At 36.7% G+C, this 27,242-nt stretch overlaps 1 protein-coding gene across 2 annotated transcripts in view; it reads right to left on the reverse strand.

Moving 5' to 3' along the window:
- EVC2 (EvC ciliary complex subunit 2) overlaps positions 1–27,242 on the reverse strand; it is a 427,809-nt gene that overhangs the window by 146,670 nt on the left and 253,897 nt on the right. The window contains exon 13 of one of the 2 annotated variants that reach the window (XM_053704148.1): positions 17,092–17,251. The exons of the other annotated variant lie outside the window; for it this stretch is intronic. Within the exon in view, the coding sequence (XP_053560123.1) occupies positions 17,092–17,251 (160 nt within the window). The remainder of the gene's footprint in view (positions 1–17,091; positions 17,252–27,242) is intronic. 2 annotated transcript variants of the gene reach the window in all.

The following is a 27,242-nucleotide window of genomic DNA, read 5'->3' on the forward strand; positions in this document are numbered from 1 at the left end:
ATTTTACACCACTGAATTTAATAATGCTTTTTGGATCTAATTTAATGTTTGCTAATTTGCCCTAAGTATTTAACAGTCCCTATGTTGTGTAAAATCTCTACATTTCCAGATACCCAGATTGGGAATCACTGTATTATAGACATTTTCAAAAATCATTAACAGAATGGGTTGCATTCTTCCTTTAAATAATGCAAATGTGATTCACACACTTAGGGGCAGATTACGAGTGGTGCGTTAACAGTTACGCGCGAGTGAAAAGGTTTTTATTGTGGGTATTACCGCTCGTATTACAAGTTGAAAGTTATAACGTTGCATGTCTATTCAACTTGGCAAACTTGCATGGTGTCTGTAGATACAGTTTGCTCTGTAGTTCATCCAAACTAATACAGGTCTGTACAATTCAAGAATTATCAGTCGTCTTGCACTGACATCTGGAAGGCGCACTGGGTGTGCCACAGCTTCTCCACGGCTTGGTTTGGCCAAATGATCGGCTACCAGCAGAGAACATTGCCCTCCCAAATATAATGCTTGCTTGTGTTTTCTGCAGGACCTTATTCTGCACAGACTCCATTGCAAATAGTGATTGGACTTCCATTGTATTATATAGACGTTAGATGGAGCCCTGCATCTTGGCTATATGAACCAACACCAGTAGTGACTCACATAAAACAGCTGTGCTGGATAATAGTATTGTAAGCACTTTAAATATCTGTTTGCTTAGATTATCAAGTACTGGAACTGACTTTCTATTTAACAGGGATCTCATTTGAAGTGTCTGTTTTTTATTAACTATGCGCTAGATTAGGAGTCGAGCGCTACCGCTTGTGTTTTAACTTTGCTAGACAAGTTGAAAGTAAAAACATTTTCGCGCAAGCGTAACCCGACAGCCGCAAAAAACACAAAACTCTCATAAACTTTAATGGAGAACAAAAATTGCAAAAAAACCAACAAACACCAATACTAGTACACTATCCCGACCACGTATATTCTCTGCCTGTGTCTGTCTGTTTTAAAGGTTAATGCCTGTATTATATTTATATATTTAGTGGTGATTTTGCCACTCACAGTTTACAATAGATATGAGATTAAAAGCAAGTGTGATATAATATAATCTATTTGTTTCCGTTTCCTGAGCAAGTACATTTGATTTATTTATAATTTAATATCCAAATTGAGAATCACAGTATTATAAAAATGTTTAAAAATCATAAACAGAATGTGTTACTTCATCCTTTAAACAATGCAAATATGATACACACACTTAATTTGAGAAAAATATAAAGTTCCTTGAGCCATGATTTTTTCAATGCAAATTATTTTATGCACATACGGTTATGCATTATTAACGCCAAACTGTAAAAATGCAAATGAGAATATAATTTTTCCCCAGAATGGATTAACCAATCACACAGTCTGCAAATTACAGAAATGTAATTTGTCTTTTGAACATAATAGAATCTAAAAGCCTAGAACGGTCTGTAGATGCTCATGATAAACCATTTAACTGAATCACTTCAAGTGTCCTTCAAGTTTTCATGAGTAGCTAAAGGTCTATCTAATTTAAGTTCAGTGTTATGGATAAAACACACACACACACACACACACACACACACACACACACACACATATATATATATATAAAATAAATATATACCATATATATATTTATTATATAGAAATAATTGATATAGGTTATCAAAACTGAAAAGAACATTCCATCAAAAACTCAGTGTTATCAACGCTTATATTAAATGATAAAAATAACCTGTTTGGTATTTCAGCAGGGTTAAAAATGACTACAAATGCATAAAGCCTGATGTGATTCTGTTTAGATCAGTTTAGTATTTTGAGACATTTGCCAGAGAACAAAAAGAAAATAATGTTTTCCAAATTATTAAAATTAAGACACAAGAGTTTTTATTGCCAACTAAAGCCCTTCAAATAGGGGAACAGTTCTGACTGAAATGTGGCAGGTAAGCGGATCCTAGAGGCTTCTATTGCTTTAAAAACTAATAAATATAAATAAAACAGTATTCAAAGTGAGTTTTTTTGTTTTTTTTAATAAATATGTTTTCGTGTATTGAGAAGTACAGACATCACATTATCCAGATGTGGTAAGAACATTAGACAAAACAGACAGCAAATGCAACATCAGTTAAACCTCATTTAATATTTTTATACATACTTTGAGTCCCCTCTGAGAAAACATTGTCCGCTCTTGGACCTTACTAAAAACTTGGGGGAATGATAAAGGGAGGGTTACAGCAAGAGTCACTTAAGAACCCAAAATAATAGATTGAACAATGATTGTAAGTTTATATGAAGCAACACTGTGAGTAAAAGAATATAATATAACTTATCATTCATAATATTATATGGAGGAGATAAATGTCCAGATATTTCTAGCTTAGAATAAAGTCTATAAGATCTATAAAGCTCTATAAAAAACAGCAAATTAACCAGAAAAGCTCACAAATAAACCTCTACTGTGGTAATGAATTATTTAGTAAAACACCAAAACAACTGAGATCCCTGTTAATATTTATTATGTGGAGGTGAGAACCATCCAGCTATATACATATTAATGGCAAAGCCTTTAATGACTTGTAAGAAAGACATAAACGGTCATGTTAAAAACTAGACATTTTTTGAATCAGCCAATCAGATTCAAGTTCAATCCGATTGGCTGATTCAATCAGCCAATAGAATGCAAGCTCAATCTGATTGGCTGATTGGATTAGCCAATCCGATTGAAATTGAATCTGATTGGTTGATTCAATCAGATTTTTCCTACCTTAATTCAGATTGGCTGATAGAATCCTATCAGCCAATCAGAATTCGAGGGACGCCATCTTGGATGATGTCACTTAAAGGAACCTTCATTCGTCGGTAGGAAGAGGATGTTCCGTGCCGGAGGTCTTGAAGATGGAGCCGCTCCTCGTCAGATGGATGAAGATAGAAGATGCCGCTTGGATGAAGATGTCTGCCGGTCCGGATGTCCTCTTCTGCCCGGATAGGATGAAAGACTTCTGCTGCTCCTGATGTCTTCTTTTGGTCCATCGGTGCTCGGCTAAGTGAAGACGACTCAAGGTAGGGAGATCTTCAGGGGGGTAGTCTTAGGTTTATTTAAGGGGGGTTTGGGTTAGAGTAGGGGTATGTGGGTGGTGGGTTGTAATATTGGGGGGTGGTATTGTGTTTTTTTTTTACAGGCAAAAGAGACGATTTCTTTGGGGCATGCCCTGCAAAAAGCCCTTTTAAGGGCTGGTAAGGTAATAGGGCTGTTAACTATTTTAATTTAGATTAGGGTAGGGATTTTTTTTATTTTGGGGGGCTTTGTTATTTTATTAGGGGGCTTAGAGTAGGTGTAATTAGCTTAAAATCCTTGTAATCTTTTTTTTATTTTTTGTAATTTAGTGTTTGGTTTTTTTTGTAATTTAGTTTAGTTTATTTAATTGTAGGTACTTGTAGTTAATTGATTTAATTAATTTATTGATAGTGTAGTGTTAGGTTTAATTGTAACTTAGGTTAGGATTTATTTTACAGGTAATTTGGTAATTATTTTAACTAGGTAGCTATTAAATAGTAAATAACTATTTAATAGCTATTGTACCTAGTTAAAATAAATACAAAGTTGCCTGTAAAATAAATATAAATCCTAAAATAGCTACAATATAATTATTCGTTATATTGTAGCTATATTAGGGTTTATTTTACAGGTAAGTATTTAGTTTTAAATAGGAAGACTTTAGTTAATAATATTTAATTTATTTCGTTAGATTAAAATTATATTTAATTTAGGGGGGTGTTAGGGTTAGGGTTAGACTTAGCTTTAGGGGTTAATACATTTATTAGAGTAGAGGTGAGGTCCGGTCAGCAGATTAGGGGTTAATACTTGAAGTTAGGTGTCGGCGATGTTAGTGAGGGCAGATTAGGGGTTAATAATATTTATTATAGGGTTTTTGAGGCGGGAGTGAGGCGGTTTAGGGGTTAATACATTTATTAGAGTAGCGGCAAGGTCCGGTCGGCAGATTAGGGGTTAATAAGTGTAGGTAAGGTAGCGGCGACGTTGGGTGGGGCAGATTAGGGGTTAATAAATATTATGTAGGTGTCAGCGATGTTAGGGGCAGCAGATTAGGGGTACATAGGGATAATGTAGGTGGCGACGGTGTGCGGTCGGCAGATTAGGGGTTAAAAATTTTTATTAGAGTGGCGGCGATGTGGGGGGACCTCGGTTTAGGGGTACATAGGTAGTTTATGGGTGTTAGTGTACTTTAGAGCACAGTAGTTAAGAGCTTTATAAACTGGCGTTAGCCCAGAAAGCTCTTAAATACTGACTTTTTTCTGTGGCTGGAGTCTTGTCGGTAGAGGGTCTACTGCTCACTTCAGCCAAGACTCTAAATACCGGCGTTAGGAAGATCGCAATTGGCATAAGGGGATCTGCGGTATGGAAAAGTCGCGGCTTGGAAGTGCGCGTTAGACCCTTTCCTGGCTGTCTCTAAATCTGCGGTAAAAAGCAGCGTTAGGAGCCCTTAACGCTGCTTTTGACGGCTAAAGCAGAACTCTAAATCTAGGCGATAGTGTATATATGGAATCGTGGGAACTAGCTGTAAAACATACATGTCATATCAGAGTTATAACACGACTTAAAGATATGGATGACATATATAGTAATGATACCTTATTTTTTTTACTTATACATCAGTAATATGGTGGTATCTCTTTATCCATGTATACTGCCTACTAGAGTGATATAAGCTAATAAACTACTTAGAGTAATGACATACAATTTGAGATGAGGGATACATTTCTTTGCAGAAAAGGAGGAGTACCACCTATTAATACTGCATGTAAATGTAAAATACTCTAAATCTTATACTCATCTGATAATACTACTATGCGAATGAGAAACATTCATAATCCTATGTTTGTAAGGGATGCGAGGAGGACCTACTAAAATGCATAAATAGCCCAGGGGGTTTCACTCAGTGCCCATGTGCCTAAGTAATGACCCAATATTTGGTGAATTTGAGATGGGCTGATAGAGCACCTTATCTAAGTATATTAGAATAACAGGGTAGAATAATAGGGGACATACTAGTTCCAATTGGGACAAAGCAAAAATTAATGAAATAAATGTCCCCAGGGCAGAATACCATATGAGAAAGGAATTAACCCTAATGTAACAGATATAGTGATCCTGTTATCAAGCTCTAGACCTGCATATTTCAATCTAATTTCCTATGTATTAAGAGCCTAGCTAGGTAAACCAGGGCAACATGTGTATACCTTAAGCAAGTTATGTCAACCTACTAGATGAGAAGATACACAATATAGACATATCCATAAAATTAATGAGATAACTCTAGCAGATTACCCCCTATTACATTGATTTCTGACCCCTGATGATCAGTAGAAAGAGAGCCTAGGATCCTCCGATCACAGGGGATAACAGGCTGTAGTAACAAGGAGCATCACGCCAGAATGACTATTAGTGTAGCTGCTGTACTGAGCTGTAAAACTTGTAAAAATGTTCAACAATTATCTGAATAGTAAATATAAACAATAAAGCACATCAACGGCTATGGAATAAGGAATATGGTTTAAGTGTAGACTACCATCAAAAGAACTCCCTATAACTGTAAGTCCCGATAGTGACATATCAAGCTTCAGGGCCAACATATGGAGAAATAAGTCAAACGGGGCAACAGGAAGCTTCATCACATCTGCACCTGAAGACACACCATACTATCCAATCCCATATCGGAAGTTACTCCATTGGTCGCCATTATTATTAACCCTATCCTTGATAAGGTAATGTCCAATGTCCCCTCTAAGGTAGTAAGGAGCTCGACACTCCATACACAATAATGTTCCTACCATATGATTGTCGATCCAAGACTGCAGTTCAGGTGATATAACGGGTCGGGACTCACACATCTCTCCTATTAGCGATTGCTTGTTCTGGCTGCTCTGTGACAGGCTATGAACCGAGGCTCCGGTCAAAGGTAAGTAGATACTGGAATCCAATCTTCTTGTCTCTTGGTTAACCACAGACCCCTCATTATCTCCGGGGGGACCGGCCGCATCCCTCTCTGATAGATCCAAGGATGATGGCTCATTCTTGAAATCGAGAGTCAGAGGTGGGTTTAGAATAGGTTGTGTTCCTCACAGCGTCTCCTCTATATCCAACTAGCTCCCCAGAAGATATAAGACACCTAGTTTGTCTATAGATATTGAACAGTGTATAAATTAGGATCTAGGGAGCGCCTCAAATTGGGCTGGGATATATGCACATAAAACTTAGATGGGTGTTTAGAAAGATTTCACAGGTTTATTCATACAAACACAATAAAAACAATTTAAAAATGTAAAAAATATGAGATAGCGATTGAAGTGAGTTGAAATTACTCAACTTATTGAATATACATCCTCTTATACATTAACTTTTATGGTATCAGACAGGATGGTGATACACAAATGTAAAAGAATAAAAGGTGCAGAGGATATGGAAAATATAAAAATATATAAAAAAACTTTCATGGATCAATGAGTACAGTAAAAAATATGAATAAAACCCTATAGCAGGTATAGAAACACAATATTCAAAAATTATCTAAAATTAAGATACTAAAAACATATAATACAATACAGTTAACGATTCCTAAATATAATAATTATGTAAACAGTGTGTAGTGTCTCCTATGTATTTAAGACAATCCCTGATATTAGGGTAAATAGTTCCAAGTTCCTTGGGGGCAATTCTGCCCTATGGTGAGTCGATCCTAGGGAGTATAACTGTGAAGGTGTCCAAGAAGTATGACTTAGTGAAGGGTGATGAAAAATGTAAAATGTAAAAATGTGGAAAAAACAGAAAAAAACAGAAAAAAATAGAAAAAATGTCCTAGTGCTGTGATCAGTGGCAATATAACTCAGATCCAAAAAAATATTTTTGTGGCAAAAAAATATATTTGTGGCAAAAAAATATAATATACGTGGGAAGTGGATAAGTTCAAAAAAGTGGAAAAATAATCGTATTAATGTCCTAATTCCAAAATCCAAACAGATTTATAATAAAAAATCAAAAATAGAAGCGAATAAGATTCCCAGTGTACCTGTGGAATATAAAACAAAAACAAATAGTGCAATAACGTTTAGGAAATCCTTAGTATAAATGAAATGAGGCTTACCATCAATAGCCAACGCGTTTCGGCCCTTCCTTGGGCCTTTTTCAAGACTGTATTGTGGTAAGCATAACTAGGCCTCTTTTTATACTATGGTGCACCTATCACAGGGCACCAAAATTGCGCCAAAAAGTGTTCACCTTTGACCCGGAAGTGATACCTTCCTATATTTCAGATGTTTTAAGTATAAATATTTTCTTTTTATTTTTATTTGGTTTTTGGGGCCAATTTATAGGCTGTTGCTTGATTCCTCTCTAAGCAGAATAAGGAGAAGCAGAAAGGCGAATTTTTCATCGCCGAAATCGCCAAAACCGGAAGTGCACTTCGCATGTTGGTGTCACTTCCGGTTCGTGATTAGGGGCCGGTGTCGTATAAAAGTGCTTCTCGACTGACATATACTTACAACTGACTATGGTGTCTTGGGTTGTACATTTATTCTTGTTTGGTCCCAGGGGGGTGTTGTTTCTTATGTCATTTCGGCTAATATGTATTACCGGAAATGACGTCACCACCGGAAGTGGAGTTCCAGTCTCCTTATGACCGGAAGTGACGTCATAACCGGAAATGGCGTTCCGGTCTATGTTTGACTCTGGGTATTTTTTCAGGGGTCTTTAATACTGAATGTAAAATCCTTAGTAAAATGTTATACATAGATTCAATATAGTCAAAAAATAAGAACGTGTGTGTATTGAAACAGTCAGTGAGATAATTTACATAGGTGAATTGATAAAACACTTTAAAAAATATATTAAAAGAATAATACAAGTCTGTTATTAAGATGCATAAGTGGACACTTATTTAAAAAAATGGATTACTTTAGATCAGAGGTGTCAGAAATCACTATTCCAGTTAGGTGCCTAATTAGTGTCATATTTTGAAAGATGAGGAATTCTCTAGTCCATATACTGATAAAATGGGTTCCCTCAACATCAGGTGTTTCTCTGTGTGGAATCCTCCTAGTAAGTAGGGCTCTATATTATCACATACAGAGAAAGAATCACATCAGGAAGAATTGGTGGGAAAATTATAAAATATTATAAAAAATATATATAGAAAGGGATTTAGAAACATTTATTAAAACATCATCAAAAAATGGTGGGGAAGTGGTTAATAAAAGATTATAAAAGATTAAGGCTAAAATTGAAGGGGAGTTGTATCATGTACTCATTAGGTAAACTAGTCTATTACGCTAGTATGAAGATACATGCTAATAATGGATCTTTGTTTCCTATAGCGCATGTCTATTTAAGATTAAATAAATGTGACAAGTCCTCCTTGTTATTCAGACCCCTGGGGTGAAGGCAGTCTAAATAGAATATCCACCTAGATTCTTCTATAAGGAGTTTTTTCTCTTGATCTCCCCCTCTCCAACTGGGGTTTACTAGTTGGATACCGCAGTATTTGAAATCTTTCTTGTTTCCCTGATGTTTTCTAGTGAAATGTTTGTATAGTGGAGTCTCTGTACTCTTATTTTTAATCTGTAGTAGATGCTCTCTGACACGGTCCTTAAGGGGTCTTGAGGTCTGACCAATATATTGGAGACCGCAGCTGCATTCTATGAGGTATATGACTCCCTTATTACTACACCTTATGTGGTCTCTTATAGGGTAAACTATTTTGGTGTTGTGTGCTGTGAATTGCTTGGTTTTTACACCTCTTTCACACGCCTTACAATTAGGGCATGGATAGAAACCCTTGATGTCTCTACCTTGTATATCTCTCATTTTCAACTTAGGGGTTCTGGGTATACTTGGTGAGAGTATACTCTTCAAGTTTTCTAATTTACGGTAAATGAATTTTGGTGTTTCTGGGAGCCTTTCCCCGAGTACATCGTCATCTTTCAAAATCGACCAGTGTTTTCTTATGATTTTTTCTATAATGTGTCTGTTAGTGCTGTATTTTGTTATAAAAGGGATGTTCACTATTTCATCATCCCATGTTGGTTTGCTTTCCTTATTTTTATACAATAGAAGGTCTTTTCTGTCTTTCATCCTAACCTCTGATATGTTTCTCTCCAAGCTGTCATTATCATATCCTCTTTCAAGGAACCTTTCTTTGATCATAGTCACTTGTTGTTCCCATTTCTCCGGGTTGGAACAGTTTTTCTTTAGTCTTAGCATCTGACCCTTAGGTATATTAGATTTCCAATTGGAGTGGTGGCAGCTGTCTTGGTGAATGTAATTATTACAGTCTACCTGTTTGAAGTGAGTAGATGTTTCTAGTTTGCCTTCGATTACTTCAATTTTTAGATCCAGGAATGTGATTTCTTTCATACTTATTTCGTGTGTAAACTTGAGGTTGAGGTTATTACTATTCATGACCTCAATTGTGTATAAAAGGTCCTCCATAGAACCTTTCCAGATTAACAAAATATCGTCTATATACCTTCGGTATAGGACCAGGTCCGCGCTCGCTGGGCACGATTCCCAAAAAATTCGTTCCCATCTTCCCATATACAGATTCGCGTAGCTGGGCGCGAACCTGGTCCCCATTGCTGTTCGGCATATTTGGTTAAAATAGGTCCCCTGGTTAAAGAAATAGTTGTGAGTCAATATAAAGTTAATGCCATCTAAAATAAAGTTCTTGTGTAGTGTTGGCATATCCGGATCCTTTGTCAAAAAGAAGTCGATGGCTTCTAGGCCCCCCTGATGAGGAATGCTCGTGTAGAGAGATGTTACATCACATGTAGCCAGAATGTAGTTGCTTTTCCATTCAATACCCTCTAATACATTTAGGACTTGCGTTGAGTCCCGCAAGTATGATGGAAGTTTCATTACATGTTGTTGGAGTTGTTTGTCTACATATTCTGATAGGTTACTTGTTAAAGAACCTATCCCTGATATGATTGGTCTTCCTGGCGGTTTTTCGATGGATTTGTGGATCTTGGGGAAGTAGTAGAATACTGGAGTGATGGGGTGTTTAACACTCAAGTATTTGTATTCCTTCTCATTCAGTATTCCATTTCTCCTTGCCTCCCCCAAGATCCTATCTAAGTCCTTCTTGTAGCCTTCAACTGGGTTGTTCCTGAGTTTTTCATAGGTTTTTTTGTCTGCGAGAATCCTGTTGCATTCTTGGTTGTAATCCACTTTGTCTAAGATTACCAGATCCTCCTCCTTTGTCCGCTGGTTTAATGACCAGGTCATGGTTTCTCTCAAGGGATTTTATTGTTGATAGTTGATCCTTATTAAGGTTATGTTTGGTCATCTTAAGTTTATTCTGACTGATGTTTCTGATGTCGTTGCAAACCAGAGTGTCAAATGTTTTGATTGGGTTTTGTTTAAGCTGCTCTGTATATCGGATCCCATCACATCCAACTGCCAGGCCTGGACTACGCAGTACAATATGCTGGCTTGAATCTGGTCCCGAGACGAAATACTGTAGCTGCCTTAGAGTGCCTGTAACCTCCTCAACAGCTCCCGGAGCTTCCGGTAGTAGGTCCTGCTTACTCATAACTGCCCTGAGTGTGCCTCTGAGATCAACAAATCCATGATCTATCTGTTGCCCTAGAGCCTCCAATTTAGCCCTTAGGATGTCACTTAAGTCCTCCATATTGAAAACGGTCTGACAAATTCTTTTTTATGAGATAAGATGTAGCAGGTTAATACTGCTCTACTCGGATAGCTGGAAGATCCGAGGGGGGAAATGCATGGGTATATTTATGCAGTTCTGAGCACAATCACATGAGATTCCGCAGGTAGGATCATAAAAGTAATGATGTCTTTTAGCTCCACGTCTTCTACTGAATTTGTTCGTTAATTTGCAGGGCTGAATGTCGAGTTTAGAAGAAGATAGGCGACAATTTGAAAAATTCACTTGAGGAGCATCATTTAATTGCTGCTGATCATGGCCGCAGCAAACCCCGCCCCCTGTGTAATATTTTATTTTAACATGTGAGCCGTCTTTAAATGCATTAGAAATACAATTTCAAGTTTTTAGCAGTACGTTTATGTCTTTCTCATACAATTCAGCAATGGAGTATGCTGATCACTAACTGCTAGAGTGTAAATGCTCAAAGACCCATAAGGGCTCCGGGTCAGGTTTCACTTTTTGCTGCTTGGATCAGTGACATACACAGCGGTAACCAAGGATACCCTCTACTGTTCCTTTCACTGTAGGAGAAACGATGGAACTATTGGCAGAAGTTCGGTCACGTGACACGAAGGTCACGTGGGATGCCGATGGACATTGCAGCTCCGAGCCGAGGGATTAACCCTAAGTCTCATGTATGCAAGGCATACAACAAGCCGGAACCCCGCTTGAAGGAATACTGAGGAGAGAGAGGTGAGATCATTTTCCTTACACGCTAAGTATTGGGAGGTCTGGAGTACCAATCGATCCAATCACGCAACGGATGTTGTCTCTGTGAGCAGCAGGGTAGCCTAGAGCGGTTAGTGTGAATCTAACGTTTGTTTGTTTACTGACTTGTAAGAAGCTTATTTAATATATAAAAGGGTCACATGAGAGATTAAAGGGACCATCTACAATAGAATTTTTACTGTTTTAAAAGATAGATAATTCCTTTATTACCCATTCCCCAGTTTTGCACAACCAAAATAGTTATATTAATATACTTTTTACCTCTGTGATTACCTTGTATCTAAGCATCCCGTGATCACATGACTGTGACTATTTAAAATCTATTGAGTTGCATTTCGTACTGTGTTGTGCTTACTCTTAAATAACTTCCCGGGCGTGAACACATTGTTATCTACATGGCCCACATGAACTATCAGTCTCCTGTTGTGAAAAGCAAATACAAAAGCATGTGATTAAGAGGCTGTCAATAGACCCTTTGAAACAGGCAGAAATTTAGAGGTTTAAATGTTATAAAGTATATTAATCTAACAATGTTGATTGTGCAAAGCTGGGGTATGGGTAGTAAAGGCATTATCTATCTTTTTAAACAATAACATTTTTTGTGTAGACTGTCCCTTTAATGTACACAATTAAGGGACTGGGAATAACTGAAAATGTTAGCTCATGGATAAATAATTGGACAAAGGTAATCAGTGCAGTCCCTCAGGGATCAGTACTCTGTCCTCTTCTTTTTAATTTTTATTAATGAGTAAGGATTAAATAGAAACATCTCTATTTTTGCAGAGGATACAAAGTTGTGTAAGGTCATTAAGCCAGTGCAGGATGAAATTGCTTTACAAGGTGATTTACTAAAATTAGAAGGATGGGCAGGTAAATGGAAAATGAGATTTAATACTGGAAAATGCAAGGTTCTATATTTTGGAAATACTTGCATGTATTAAAAGAGGCATTGATGTAAGAGAGGAAAGCATTATTCTGTCACTATATAAATCCCTGGTAAGACCTCACCTTGAGAATGGAGTGCAGTTCTGGAGACTAATCTCTAAAAAAGACATTGCAGACTTATAAAAATTTCAGAGAAGGGCCACAAAACTAAAAAGGGCAATGTAGAATTTAAGCTATGAGGAAAGGTTAGCCAAACTGGGTCTGTTTTCTCTAGAAAAAAAGTACTTGAGAGCTGACATAATTACTTTATATAAATATATTCAAGGCCCAAATACAGAGATGGTGGAAGCACTGTTTATTCCAAGAAAATTGTTTCTGATAAGAGGTCACAATTTAAGGCTGCAAAAAAGTTGCCATATACAGTATATTTAAAATACATAGGGCCAGATTACGAGTGGAGCATTAACAGTTACACACGAATGATAAGGGGTTTATCGTGGGTGTTTAAGCATGTCGGGTTTTCCATATTACAAGTTGAAAGTAAACTCGATCACTTGAGCGCAATCGCGATTTACGCTAGAATGATTACTGTGTCCTCAGAGCTCTGGTTAACTGTTTCACAAAACATAAAAGTGTCACAAAATACACCTAAAATACATTACAAAGTTACACTCATAATAACACTTTCTAATAAAAATTATTTAAAAAAAAAAATATTGCATAAAAATGTTATAAGGGCTCAAAGATATGAGATCTCAGGTGTTAGAAAAAAAAAAAGACAGGTAAAGGGTTTTAACATTGATACATACCATACATATACATGCCTAAAGATTTATACATATATATATATACACACACACAGTATATATATATATATATATATATATATATATATATATATATATATGTGTGTGTTTATACATGTGCACATATGTATTTACAGACCAATATACACAAACACCTAAATACATATGTACACATATATTTACATAAATATAAGTGCATTGGAGCCCTTTGCAGTTAAAGGGATACTAAACCTAAAATATTTATTTCATGATTCAGATAGAGCATGCAATTTTAAGAAACTTTCTCATTTACTCATATCAATTTTTCTTCACTCTCTTGCTATCTTTATCTGAAAAAGTAGGAATCTAAGCTAAGGAGACTGACTATTTTTGGTTCAGCACACGGGATAGCGCTTGCTGATTGGTAGATACATTTAGCCACCATTCAGCAAGCGCAACCCAGGTGCTGAACCAAAAAATGGGCAGGCTCCTAAGCTTACAATCTTGTTTTCCAAATAAAGATAGCAAGAGAACGAAGAAAATTGATCATAGGAGAAAATTAGAAAGTTACTTAAAATTGCATGCTCTATCTGAATCATCAAAGAAAAAAAAATGGGTTTAGTGTCCCTTTATCCCCTTAGTGACCAGACCATTTTTAAATTTTCTTACCGTTAAGGACCAGGGCTATTTTTACATTTCCGCTGTGTTTGTGTTTAGCTGTAACTTTCCTCTTACTCATTTACTGTACCCACACATATTATATACCGTTTTCTCGCCATTAAATGGACTTTCTAAAGATACAATTATTTTCATCATATCTTAGAATTTACTATAAAAAAAATTATAAAATATGCTGCGGAATCTGTTGGCGCTCTACAAATAACCGATAATAATATTAATAATAATGCTGAAAACATTTAAAACCCACACTTTTTCTAACTTTGACCCCCAATATCAGTTACATATCTACAACCACCAAAAAGCGACCATGCTAAATAGTTTCTAAATTTTGTCCTGAGTTTAGAAATACCCAATATTTACATGTTCTTTGCTTTTTTTGCACGTTATAGGGCAATAAATACAAGTCGCATTTTGCTATTTCCCAAACCATTTTAGTTACATTGTAACACTGATATCTGTCAGGAATCCCTGAATAACCCTTCACATGTATATTTTTTTTTTTTAGTAGACAACCCAAAGTATTGATCTAGGCCCATTTTGGTATATTTCATGCCACTATTTTACCGCCAAATGCGATATAATAAAAAACAAAAAACGTTTTCACTAACTTTAGGTTATTACTAAAATGATTTACAAACAGCTTGTGCAATTATGGCACAAATGGTTGTAAATGCTTCTCTGGGATCCCCTTTATTCAGAAATAGCAGACTTATATGGCTTTGGAACTGCTTTTTGGTAATTAGAAGGCCGCTAAATGCAGCTGCGCACCACACTTGCATTATGCTTATGTAACACCCTTTCCTGACCTTCCCTGAGGTGGGTGATAGTGTAATGCTGTCTACCTGTTTCGTGTATGAGAACTAAGCCTCCGCAGAGTGGGAGTAGGAGGGGGGTTGAAATCAGGTATATAAGGGATGCCTGTATGACGCAGTGCCTCCACCTATAGGGGACACCCTAGAATAATAGGGTGTGGGGTCCTATAAGATTTTAGTACAAAAAGAAAACAAGTAATAACCACACAAGAAATCTTCAAATAAGATGTTGCTTTGATTATTATAAAGTGTTTAACCAATAACATACAGTGCAACAAATACAAATAATAATATTAATCACAATATCTTCTTATGACATCAGCATACCTTTTTTTTTTAACTCAGAAGTCCTTCATGAGCTCATGAAATAATAACATAACTGTTGTAAAATACTTTGAGGTGGTGCTGTACAATGCAATTTCATATACTTAATAGAATTTAGTTGAGGTAATTATCCCTTGCTGCTTGTGAACAAAGCTTTAGAGCGCTGCTTGTGATCGATGCAGTGCTCAAGAAAACTTCTCCTCAGAAATACTGAATAACATAAGTCTCTACCTTATTACTGAATTTCAGCAATCCACTTGCCTTATACTGCAAAGTCAGTCACTCTTTTACTACAAACAGCTGCAGAAATCTCACAGTTATGCCCTTATGTAATGTAGCTTTATAAATCCAGTCAGTGTATTTGTGCAAACTGTTCAGGCAGAATAACTTATAGGATATTCTCTGGATTATCTCTTTAATATACATCACACTCAGTTACTTCCTTATGTAATGCAGCTGTGCAATCCATTTAGTGTATTTATGCAAACTGTTTAGGCAGAATAACTTCTAGAATATTCTCTGGGTTATCTCTTTAATATACAACAACTCTTCAGCACATCACACTCAGTTACTTCCTTATGTAATGCAGCTGTGCAATCCATTTAGTGTATTTATGCAAACTGTTTAGGCAGAATAACTTCTAGAATATTCTCTGGGTTATCTCTTTAATATACAACAACTCTGCAGCACATCACACTCAGTTACTTCCTTATGTAATGCAGCTGTGCAATCCATTTAGTGTATTTATGCAAACTGTTTAGGCAGAATAACTTCTAGAATATTCTCTGGGTTATCTCTTTAATATACAACAACTCTGCAGCACATCAGATATGACTAGTATATCTTTTCTCTTGCATTTAGTTAACATGAAGTTATGGAGATCTTAAAACAGCAGATAATGGCTGACACTCATTGTACAAATAAAAGGTTCTGCAGCAGCCACATGTAGCAATGTCTGAACTGTCTCTGGAATCCATGCATTAGTCTAAATAACTTCTTTCAGCTTGGAAACAGCAACTTTCTTGCTCCACACTTCTCTTAACACCTAAGAAATCTCCTCAGCACTAACAACTCCTCCCCCTTCCCAGATGGCATTTCTCTTCCTCAATACAACTATTACAGCAGACATCTTGGGTAAGGGCAAGGTCCTTACACTTAGCAGTGAAGTGGTTAGTTAGTTGTAGGGTTAATTTTAGCTTTAGTGTAGAGATCAGCCTCCCACCTGACACATCCCACCCCCTGATCCCTCCCTGACCCCCCTCAAACAGCTCTCTTCTCTTCCCTCCCCCACCTCACAATTGTCACCGCCATCTTAAGTACTGGCATAAAGTGTTTTTTCCCACCATTGACTTCTATGGTAGAATAGGTTATCGCGCGTGATATTCTAAGTTTGGCTTTTTACGCAAGTTGGGTTAGCACTCTAGCAAAAACAGTTTACTTTTAACTTGTAAAACGAGCTCAACCTTACGCACGCAAAAAGTTTGCTTCTAGCAGAGATGATACTCGATCAAGAGCGTTAAATAGCGTCCCACTCGTAATCAGGCCCATAGTGATGATGTTCCATGGCTCATATTATTCAATGAGAATCAGAGTTGTCTTTCACCTTCTAGGGGCTAAATCTCACCTTCTGGATCATTAGTGAAATGAAGCCTCAAAAATACCATAGTCTGTGGCAATCAGCTATTCTCAGAGACAAATTTATTTGAGAAAAAGTGCAACACACAAATATCTTTGTTGAACTTTTTCTCTGATATATCCGGAACCAAAAATATCCGAATGCTGCAGATCATGGCGATTTTCATGCTTCATTCCACTTACAATCCAGGTGGTGAGATTTAATCTATTTTACATGAGTTTCCTTAACTTGGTTCATAGTTAGAGCATACTAGCACCTAAATGAATACACTCTTTAGTGTCTAACTTTAGCAATGGGACTTTCAGGTATACTATTTTTTTATACATATTCTTTTGGTTTGGCTGAATGAGTAGAACTGGTTCTTTCAGAGTAATATGAGTTGCCTTATACTGTACTGCAATCGAAACAATATAATTCTGAAGGATTGAGAATACGGGGACAATATTGTTGTATAAAGAATTTATAATTACCTTTTGTATAAGCTGTCGTTTTCTTTTCGTGATAAGTTTCTGATGAAGTTTCCTTTTTTCAATTTTTGATAGATTTTCCATCTTCTCTTTCACCTTGAGAACTTCTGACTGAGCCCTTTCTAGCAGTAACTGTGCATGGGATTCAGTCATGTGACCAGCTCTGAAAAATATGTAAACAAATTATGTGGTCCATCATATCCATCTTGAATTATGATCCATTTCAAATCATTTACAAACTACATGATAACCCATTTTCTTAAGCATTCAACTGTATTTGTGCTGTGAACAATCTGATACCTTGAATTAGGGACATTTTGACCATGGAATTGCAATAAGAACATTTAAGAGAGATTATCATTTTGACCATGGAATTGCAATAAGAACATTTAAGAGAGATTATCAAAGGATAATCTTTCACTTTTAAAATTTTACACTTTGGACCTCTTGAAAACACATTTTTTCCTGTTCTAACTGACATTTTGTGGGGGTTTTTGTGTGACTTTCCAGCAATGTTAAAGGTCTTGAGCATGCTCTGATCATGTCATATGACTAAGATTATTTTTCTAGTTTGTTAAAAATGTAACAGTTTATGAACCTGTGAACATACTCAAATGAATGTCAGCAGTATGCTTTCCATTTGTATAACCACACTGGTATTACAAGTCAGGCGCAATGTTAACGTGACCTCGTGTTTGCATTGCCTGAAAACCATGCGCTCACGAGAGTGTGGTTCCAAAGGCTCCAATGGGAGCCTCGTTCTCATGCCGTGAGACATGGCAAACCACCTAGCATGCGCAGCGGATAATTCCAGCAGCGTTGGGCAGCAAAAAAGAAGTATATATGTATATGAATATATACATATATATTTGTGTGTTTAGATGTGTATATACAGATATTAACACACTATATATATGTATAAAAGCATATACATATATATTTACAGTAAAAACACAGTCACCCGCAGACCACAATATAAAGACACTTTGAAACACCCCATACATCCCCTCACTTTAACTCTTTATAACTGCTTTGTTCAGTTTTTTAATTTTAAAAATAAAGATGCTAATATTTTTATTTTATATTGAACTACTGTGCTCTTTATTTGGGGGCAATTGGGGCAACTTTTTTTAATTAACCAGAGGTCTGACCTCTCGTTAATTGTGCTAAGCTCAAAGTGAAACCACAAGCTCGCTGGAGCATTATCCAGCCACTTGTAATGTAGCCCAGAATTAGTTAAATGGATTCAGCGACCTTATAAGTGGAAAAATCAATTTTGGCATAACTGTTTTAGGCTACAGTCAACATATCCTCTAATATATAATTCCAAGTGTGCTACTGAGGAATCTTCCCAAAGTTTTTTACCTATATATGCCTCAATGATTTTGTAATGGAATCGATTGGTAAAGTGTCATTGCATTCTATACCATTGTATGCATAATCAAGTTTGGTAAAGTGTCATTGCATTCTATACCATTGTATGCATAATCAAGTATCCAGTAACTAGACTTAATGATGGATACAAAAGTGTTTGTGTGTGTGTGTGGAGGGGGGGCTTTGAAATTTTGGGGAAAATGAGACAAAAAACATTTAGGGTTTGCTTGTCTGAGGCTGAAAAAAGGTCTATAGTTGTAGAAACAGGCAGCTTATTTAGGTGGGGTAAAGTAATGAGGACATTTTAGGGGAATAGGGTTTGTTTTAAAATAGTGCGTTAAGCCTTTAAAGGTGGGAAACAGGCAAAGCGAAGTAGAAAGTATCACAAAATAAGCACAGAATGAGACGTCAGAGAATTGAAAGGATAAGATAATAATAGATAGTATATATTGGTAGACTGACGAGGGCCATTTGGGGATAAGTGTGAAATAATAATTTAGTGAGAGATGTGTTGCTAGCTTTGTTCTGTAGCTAGTAAAACAACAAACAGATAAGTTTGGATAAGGTTGTTTATGATAGTCTAGAGAGTGTCAGGAAGGTCAATAAAAAGTAGAACGCAGTAGTGAATAGAGAACAAGGTAAGGGAGGGAGTGAACATTTTGGTGGTATCTTGGATGAGAAAAATAGGTTACCTTTAGAGATGTTGTATAGATTAGATCATCATTATATATGATGTGAAAAAGTAAATAGAAAAGTGCGACAATACAAAAGACCGGACTAAATACTTGTTCTCCTGCTATGAATTCTGGGTACGTAGTGGAGGGGAAATGAATAGAAACACATTTTATAGATGGTGAGCAGTGTGAATTGTGGTATTTAAAAAAAAAATACAATACACATAAAATATGATTTTTACTATGTATGTTGCATTACAATTTTTAATTTAGATTGGATTTTAGATTAAAGACTTAGCAAAGAGTAGAGAATGTGCAGATAAAGGGGGTGCATTGGTAGGAGGCAATTAATACTAAAAATATGAATGACTGGCTGATTTTTTAGTTGACAGGTGGTCTATGATGCCGGGGGAAGAGCTCCGCCAGAAGTAGAGAGGAGTTGCCATTTCCTTTAGTAGCAACCAGATAATAAATTACCTTTGTGTGTACCATTTCTGTAGAGTAATTTGAATTAAATCCTGAGGTGTGAAGGTTATGCAAAGCATTGTATGAGAGAAAATGTATTAGGCAATTGTACATTTATTTATTGCTTGGAAGGAAAAGATACTAAGAAAACCGCACAACAGAGGAAGAAGTAAGACCAAAAGGGGGCGTTTTAGGTATTATAAGAGCATGTTTTAATAGATCAAGAAATGTACTAATGTTAGATATAATAGTGAGTTAGGAGTTAAATCAGAGTAGCGGAGGAAGGTAGCAAGCTTGGGAAGGCATTAGATTTGGGAGACGAGCTTCTTAGATACTATGATATCAATTGTAGATCACAAATTGAGTAGTGATTTATTTACAAAAGAAACAGATAGAAATAACACACTATTATATGATATTTTCCATCCACCCTCCTTGATTAATTTTGAAAGAGGACACCCAAGTGGGAAATATATTTAATGATACTCCACTATTTTCATATAGGAGAAACAGAAATTTAAGAGATGAATTGATTCGTGCTGATTGGGGTCCTACAAAGAAACCCATTTAAATGAGTAAGAAAGGTTCTTTTCCTTGCATGAATTGTGCTCTGTGTCATTCAATGCAACAAAGAGATCATAAAACCCATCCTCTCCCTGGGAAAAGGATCCCCATTAAAGGGAGGTTCTCCTGTAATTCCAAAGATGTAATATATGTGATCAAATGCCCATGTGGCCTGGCATATGTGGGCGAGACCACCCAAACGGTCAGGGATAGGATACGCCAACATAAAGCAGCAATAGGTAAAGATGATGTAGATGCACCGGTGGAACATCATTTCACAAGATTCTCACACAACAAAAGCCAGTTGAGGTTTCAAATTGTTGATGGGGTACTCCCATTACGTAGAGGGGGAAGATAGACAAAAATTATTGTTCAAGAAAGAGGCCCAGTGGATCAGGAGACTAGATACTATGGTCCCTAAAGGTCACAATAGAGATATCTCCTGGGGCGATTTAATTTAAATAACCCGATATATGTGGGATGCAATCAAAAGTATATATGATGATCACATATAACCATGTAATCTAAGCACTATCCAAGAGGTTATCTGTAAAGTCTTGAATGTTCCTAATTGACTGTAATGGAATGGATATGAATTAAATCTAAGCACTATCCAAGAGGTTATTTGAAATGTCTTGAATGCTCCTAATTGACTGTAATACGACTACAAATAGAGATATCTCCAGGGGCAATATCCTTTAAATAACCCGATATATGTGGGATGCAATCAAAAGTATATATGATGATCACATATAAGGGTATCTCTGGAATAGATACGAATTAATCAGTTACAACCATGTGATATAGTCACTATCCAAGAGGATATTTGTAAAGTTTTGTATGGTCCAAATTGACTGTAATACGACTACAATGTGTATTTCAGTAAGTTACTGGTAAACCAATATGAACCTTATTTACATAATTTTTGCAGAACCATGCAGGTACTGTTCCTTTAAATAAACCTGCAATTTTTCTTCTTTTTTCTTGAAAATATAAGGGTATCCCTAGAATGGATACGAATACATCAGGTATTACCATAGAGTTTAAATATTACCTAAGAGGATTTTTTGCTAAGTCTTGAATGGTCCTAATTGACCATAATATGACCAAAATTTGTATTTGGGTATGACCCTATAAAGATTACATGATCATCTACATAATCGATGCATAACTATGTAGGTACTGGTTCTTTTAATAAAGCTCTAACTTTTCTCTTTTTTCTTTAATATTCTTATATATTCTTTTTGTTTTAAAAAAAAGAGTCAGTTACTCTGTTAATGTGAGGATGTTGGTGCCCTCATGAGATAACCTGAGTTACGTAGATACTCTGGGTTCTTTCATTATATGTTTTTGCTTATATTGTAGTCACATATTATCAGTAGGATATAGCGTGCCTTGTGAGGCTGTAACATGGGAGTGAGATTCGGTATCACTTATAAATGTAAATTAGGCAGGATATACTATAGGTCACTATAAACATGAGTGAATTAAGCGATCTGTAGCGGTCTCATTTCACTTTGTACATATGATTTGTGAGCTTTATACAAATCCGGGTTTCCATACAAATAATGAATGAATGTTACGTGTGCAAATGGAGTGTGACGTTATTGGGGGTGTGAAAATGAGCATCCAATAAGTATGAAGCAATAACGGTTTAAACAGCACCTTCACACTACAACCTGTATATTCCTTGAGAAAGGGGCGGAGTCCCGAAATGCGCGTCGGAATCAGTAAGACGCTATCACCTGTTCATGTTCGTGCTGTTTGAGCCACATTCCAGGGTAACGGTGAACGGTTTTGGCATAGTAGTTGAGATTGGAGTAACTTGAGAGCGGTCCATTTCCACACTGAAGGGAACGTCGATGACAAGTCTCACGGTAGTACCCGGCATACAAGCATATGACATCCAAGGTAACACTGTTACTTGTGATTCTCCACCGGCCCGAGCTGCATTTAAGATCCCGGTAACTATTTGAGCAATACAAGGTACCCGAAGTTTGAACTGTGTATCTGGGCAAGTGTGCAGAACTTGTGAGCGGAACTTTTACTGCAGAGTCAGTTAGTACACTGTGAGTGAAGTTTAAAGGGTGTGAGGTTGGACCTGCATTGTATATATATCTCCCTTCAACATAGCCAATTACACCAAGAAATTGTGGCCATTCACATGTCAGCTCGATTGGAGTATTGATATTACCACATGTAATATTATTGCAAATACACGTTTCAAGTTACAACAGCTGTCATATGTGCTTGTGTCTCTCCATGATATACAAATCAAGGATTACAAATATTTGTAGCAATTTATTATTATCTTGGGACTGTAACACAACAATATACCAAAGATATAACAAGATCCTAGAAGCATCATAAAATTATATGGTCATTCATGCAATAACCGGAACAGAGTGAGATGGCCTTGATTCATTAATTTTTTCTATGTCTCGGATCTTTTTTCTACTACATCTTCATACATAAAGAACTTTCCTGATTTGTGCAAAAGCTGAACAGTTTTTTCTATTATTTTTGAATACAGGTGGTGCTAGTCTTCACCCCCTGGGGACGCCCTGGGGGTGTTATGGTTATCAATTTATGTTGTATCAATTGTTGTGTTGCAACAATTGTTGACTTTTTATTTTTACTGTTTTAGTTTTGTATTGATGTTTGGTACAGATATGTATGGGGGATGTGTGGATTTGAGTGAGTTTACATTCAGACTTTCCTGATTCATTATTGTACAGTGTGAAGTACCATATACAATTAAAATCCTTTGTTGATAGATTTCTAAGACTCGTTGGCTGGGATTTATTTATATTATAGAAAACATTGTGTTCACTCCTGTGGAGAATAACAACGGTTATAAAAGAATCAGCACTGATTGGCTAAAATGCAAGATTATAAAAAGCACTTAGATATGGGGTAGTCTGCAGAGGCTTAGATACATGTGATCATATAGGTAAAAAGAATATTAATATAAGAGTGTTGGTTTTGCAAAACTGGGGAATGGGTAATAAAGGGATTATCTATCTTTTTAAACAATCACAATTTTCAAGTAGACTGTTCCTTTAATTCTAATATCCTAATAAAATTACTGAAATAAATCGGTCTATAAACAAATGCAAAGGAAAGGAGAGCATAAAAGGGACATTGTACTCAAACATGTTCTATCATGCATGTGACAATTATGCATATTAAATCTGTATTTTGGCATGAAATCAATTTGAGGTACAATGAATTTAGGTAAGAACCTAATAAGAGTTAATTGTATTCAATATTCTAGAGTCTATCTGGCCTGTTAGGGAGGCCTGAGGACAGGTTTGAAAACCAGTGGTCTAGATTCTAGACCACTGGTTTTCAAACCTGTCCTCAGGCCTCCCTAACAGGCCAGATTTTGAAGATATCTAAACTGAAGCAAAGGTGAAATAATCTGCTGAACACCCTTTCAAAAATATTGGTCTCTCTCTTTCTCACCCCCACTTGGGTTAATTTCTGCTGCTGCCTCTTGTTTACATAGCTTTTCTATAGAGAATACTGTAAGTGGGACAGGGACACATTTTACACTTAGAGGTGTCTAATATCCTTTTAACGTTACATTACAGAGTGATGTAGCCTAAGGACAGTAATTCCTAAATGAATGTTATCATAACAAATATCTATATATAATCTTTCTTAATTCAGAAATGCAAAATAACAGAGATACTTTATTATTATTTATTATTACCAGTTATTTATGGTGAAGATGTCTAACATTTTCAAGTGAGGGGCAAGATTATTATTTCCTGTCTATTCTTGAAACTCCATGAGAAAAAAAAAAAAACAGTCTAAAGTATTCTAAAGTTGACCTCAATATAAGTAGATTTCAGATGAGCAATTCATTTCCAAAACAAATGGCCTATATTTAATTTATACACAAAGACAAATAAAAAGAGGGCATGAATGAGCTATTTACAGAAAATATTAGAAGAAGCTGTGTGTTGTAACACAGAAGAGAGGTAATGTGTGATATATTGATAGGTGCTGTGGCTCCAGGGAATTGGTAGGAGACACCTAATTTATAATATGTAACACCAATAAATAAATACAACAACATTATTGCTATATTTAGTGCAACTGTCATACAACTAGCTATGAGTGTTGCAAAATATTTGTAGACCATTAAAGGGACACTGTACCCAATTTTTTTCTTTCATGATTCAGATAGAGCATGCAATTTTAAGCAACTTTCTAATTTACTCCTATGATCAAATTTTATTCATTCTCTTGGTATCTTTAGTTTAAAGGCAAGAATTTAAGTTTAGATGCCGGCCCATTTTTGGTGAACAACCTGGGTTGTCCTTGCTGATTGGACAGCACCAATAAACAAGTGCTGTCCATGGTTCTGAACCACAAATTGGCTGGCTCCTTAGCTTAGATGCCTTCTTTTTAAAATAAAGAAAGCAAGAGAACGAAGAAAAATTGATAATAGGAGTAAATTAGAAAGTTGCTTAAAATTGCTTGCTCTTTATGAATCGCAAAAGAAAAAAATTGGGTTCAGTGTCCCTTTAAAGGGACATTGTGGTGCAAAAGTTACATGCTTTCATTCATTAGGATACCAAGGGGTTAAACACATAGTTACAATAATGCTCAGGAGCAGACACAGCTGGTGAGCCAACCAGCACCGACAGTCACTGAGGTTAAATATATACAGCGTAGACTTGCAGGATTAGCAGTGGTAAAATGTCATGCTCTAACAAATAATAGCATGGAGTTTTTACTCAACAATGTCCAAATAAGATGGTGCATTGGCTCTTCGGTTCTATGTGGAAGAGACATGACAGCTTAGAGTTCTTGAGTGATACCTATTAATAGGCATTAAAGGGACATTAAACACTAAATACATGCTAGATAGAATGATGCATTCAAAGAAAAGATTAGTCCATGACTAACATGTAGATGTATTTTTTTAAAGTTTCATTAGTTGTTTAAAAAGTGACAAAATAAGTGTAAAGTTTTATTGTCTATAAAACACTGGGAGCTGCCATGTTGTAACTTGTGTTACCTTCTCTGCTGTGGCCAATTAGGGACAGTTATACATAGGTCACTAGAGTGTGTTGCCAATGGCTGTGTGGAATATAAAAGTGTTCTGCACTTCCATTTCTAACAGGAACTGAAAAGCTCACAATTTCAGAATGGAATTACAGGCAAAGAGGACAAAATAAATAATGAAAGTATATTGCAGACTTCTTTTTATATATGTGATTTATCATTTTATATTACTATCTCAAAGTGTGTAATGTCCCTTTAATCAGTAGAATCCCATTGCAAAGAAGACCACATGGGTAATTGTTGGGTTTTCAATGTAAACCCCCCCCCCCAAAAAAAACAACATTTTATTTTATATATTTACCCATTTATCATTCTAAAATACATTGTCACCTGTTATACGGTGGCAAGAAAAAGTATGTGAACCCTTTGGAATTCATTGTTTTTCTGCACGAATTGGTCATAAAATGTCATCTCAACTTCATCAAAGTCACAAGTATAGACAAACACAATGGGCTTAAGCTAACAACTCACAAACAATTATAATATTTCATGTCTTTATTGAATACATCTCATTAATCATTCACAGTGCTGTGGAAAAAGTGAACACTTGGATTTAATAGCTAGTTGATCCTCCATTGGCAGCAATAACCTCAACCAAGCATTTCCGGAGCTACGGATTAGACCTGCACAATGTTCCGGAGTAATTTTGGACCAATCTTCCTTACACAACTGCTTCAGCTCAGCCATATTCTTAGGAAGTCTGGTGTGAATAGCTCTCTTGAGGTCATTCCACAGCATCTCTATGGGGTTAAGGTTTTGGCTCTGACTGGGCCACTCTAAAAGTGTACTCTGTAGTGGATTTACTTAGATGTTTAGGATGTTTATTTTTTCCCTCAATGATGGCAAGTGGTCCAGGCACGAAGCAGCAAAGCAGCCCCAATTCATGATGCTCCCTCCACCGTACTTAACCGCTGGGATGTCTTTTTCATGCTGGTATGCGGTGCCCTTTTTAATCCATAGATAGTGCTTTGTGTTCTTCCCAAACAACTCAACCTTAGTTTCATCAGTTAGCATTTTCCCAGTAGCGCTGGCATGCAGCAGTTTTTTTTGGGAAAGCAGCAGCTTTCTTTGTAGTGTCCTGCCATGGACAACATTCCTGTTCAATGTTTTTCATATAGTAGACTCATGAACAGAGATGTTAACCAGTTCCAATGATTTCTTCAAGTTTTTAGCCATCACTCTAGGGTCTTTTCTTACCTAATTTTGAATTGTGCGGTGTGCCCTTTCAGTCATCTTGGCTGGATGGCAAATTCTAGGGAGAGTAGCCACAGTACTAGATCGTCTCCATTTATAGACAACTAGTCCTAAAGCCCGTGTACACAAGCCATATTTTGCAGTACAGCAGTCCCACCCTTGCTCTCTCTATCTCCTCTCTTTTGCTCTCTCCTTCTCCCCTCTCTTTTGCTCTCTCTCTCTCCCATCTCTCTTTTACTCTCTCCCCTTTCTTTTGCTCTCTCCCCCCTCTCTCTTGCTCTCACTATCCACCCTCTTTTGCTTTCTATCTCCCCCCCTCTCTTTTGCTCTCTCTCTCCCCATCTTTCTTTTGCTCTCTCTCTCTTTTTCTCTGTCTCTTTCACTCTCTTTTGCTCTCTCTCCCCTCTCTTTTTCTCTCTCTCTCTCCCCTCTCTCTTTTGCTGTCTCACTCCCTTTCTTTTGCTGTCTCTCTCCCTTTCTTTTGCTCTCTCTCCCCTTCTTTTGCGCTCTTTCCCCCTCTCTTTTGCGCTCTCTCTCCCTCTCTTTTGAGTTCTCTCTCCCCTCTCTTTTGCTCTCTCTCCCTCCTCCCTTTTGCTCTCTCTCCCCTCTCTCTTTTGCTGTATCTCTCCCTCCCCTCTCTCTTTTGCTGTATCTCTCCCTCTCTTTTGCTGTCTCTCCCCCTCTCTTTTGCTGTCTCTCCCCCTCTCTTTTGCATGCTCTCTCTCCCCTCTCTCTTTACTCTCTTCCATTTTGTTTGCTCTCTCTCCCCCTCTCTCTTTTGCTCTCTCTCTCGCCCCTCTC

Source organism: Bombina bombina, chromosome 2, assembly GCF_027579735.1.
Source record: "Bombina bombina isolate aBomBom1 chromosome 2, aBomBom1.pri, whole genome shotgun sequence".
Lineage (NCBI taxonomy): Eukaryota > Metazoa > Chordata > Amphibia > Anura > Bombinatoridae > Bombina > Bombina bombina.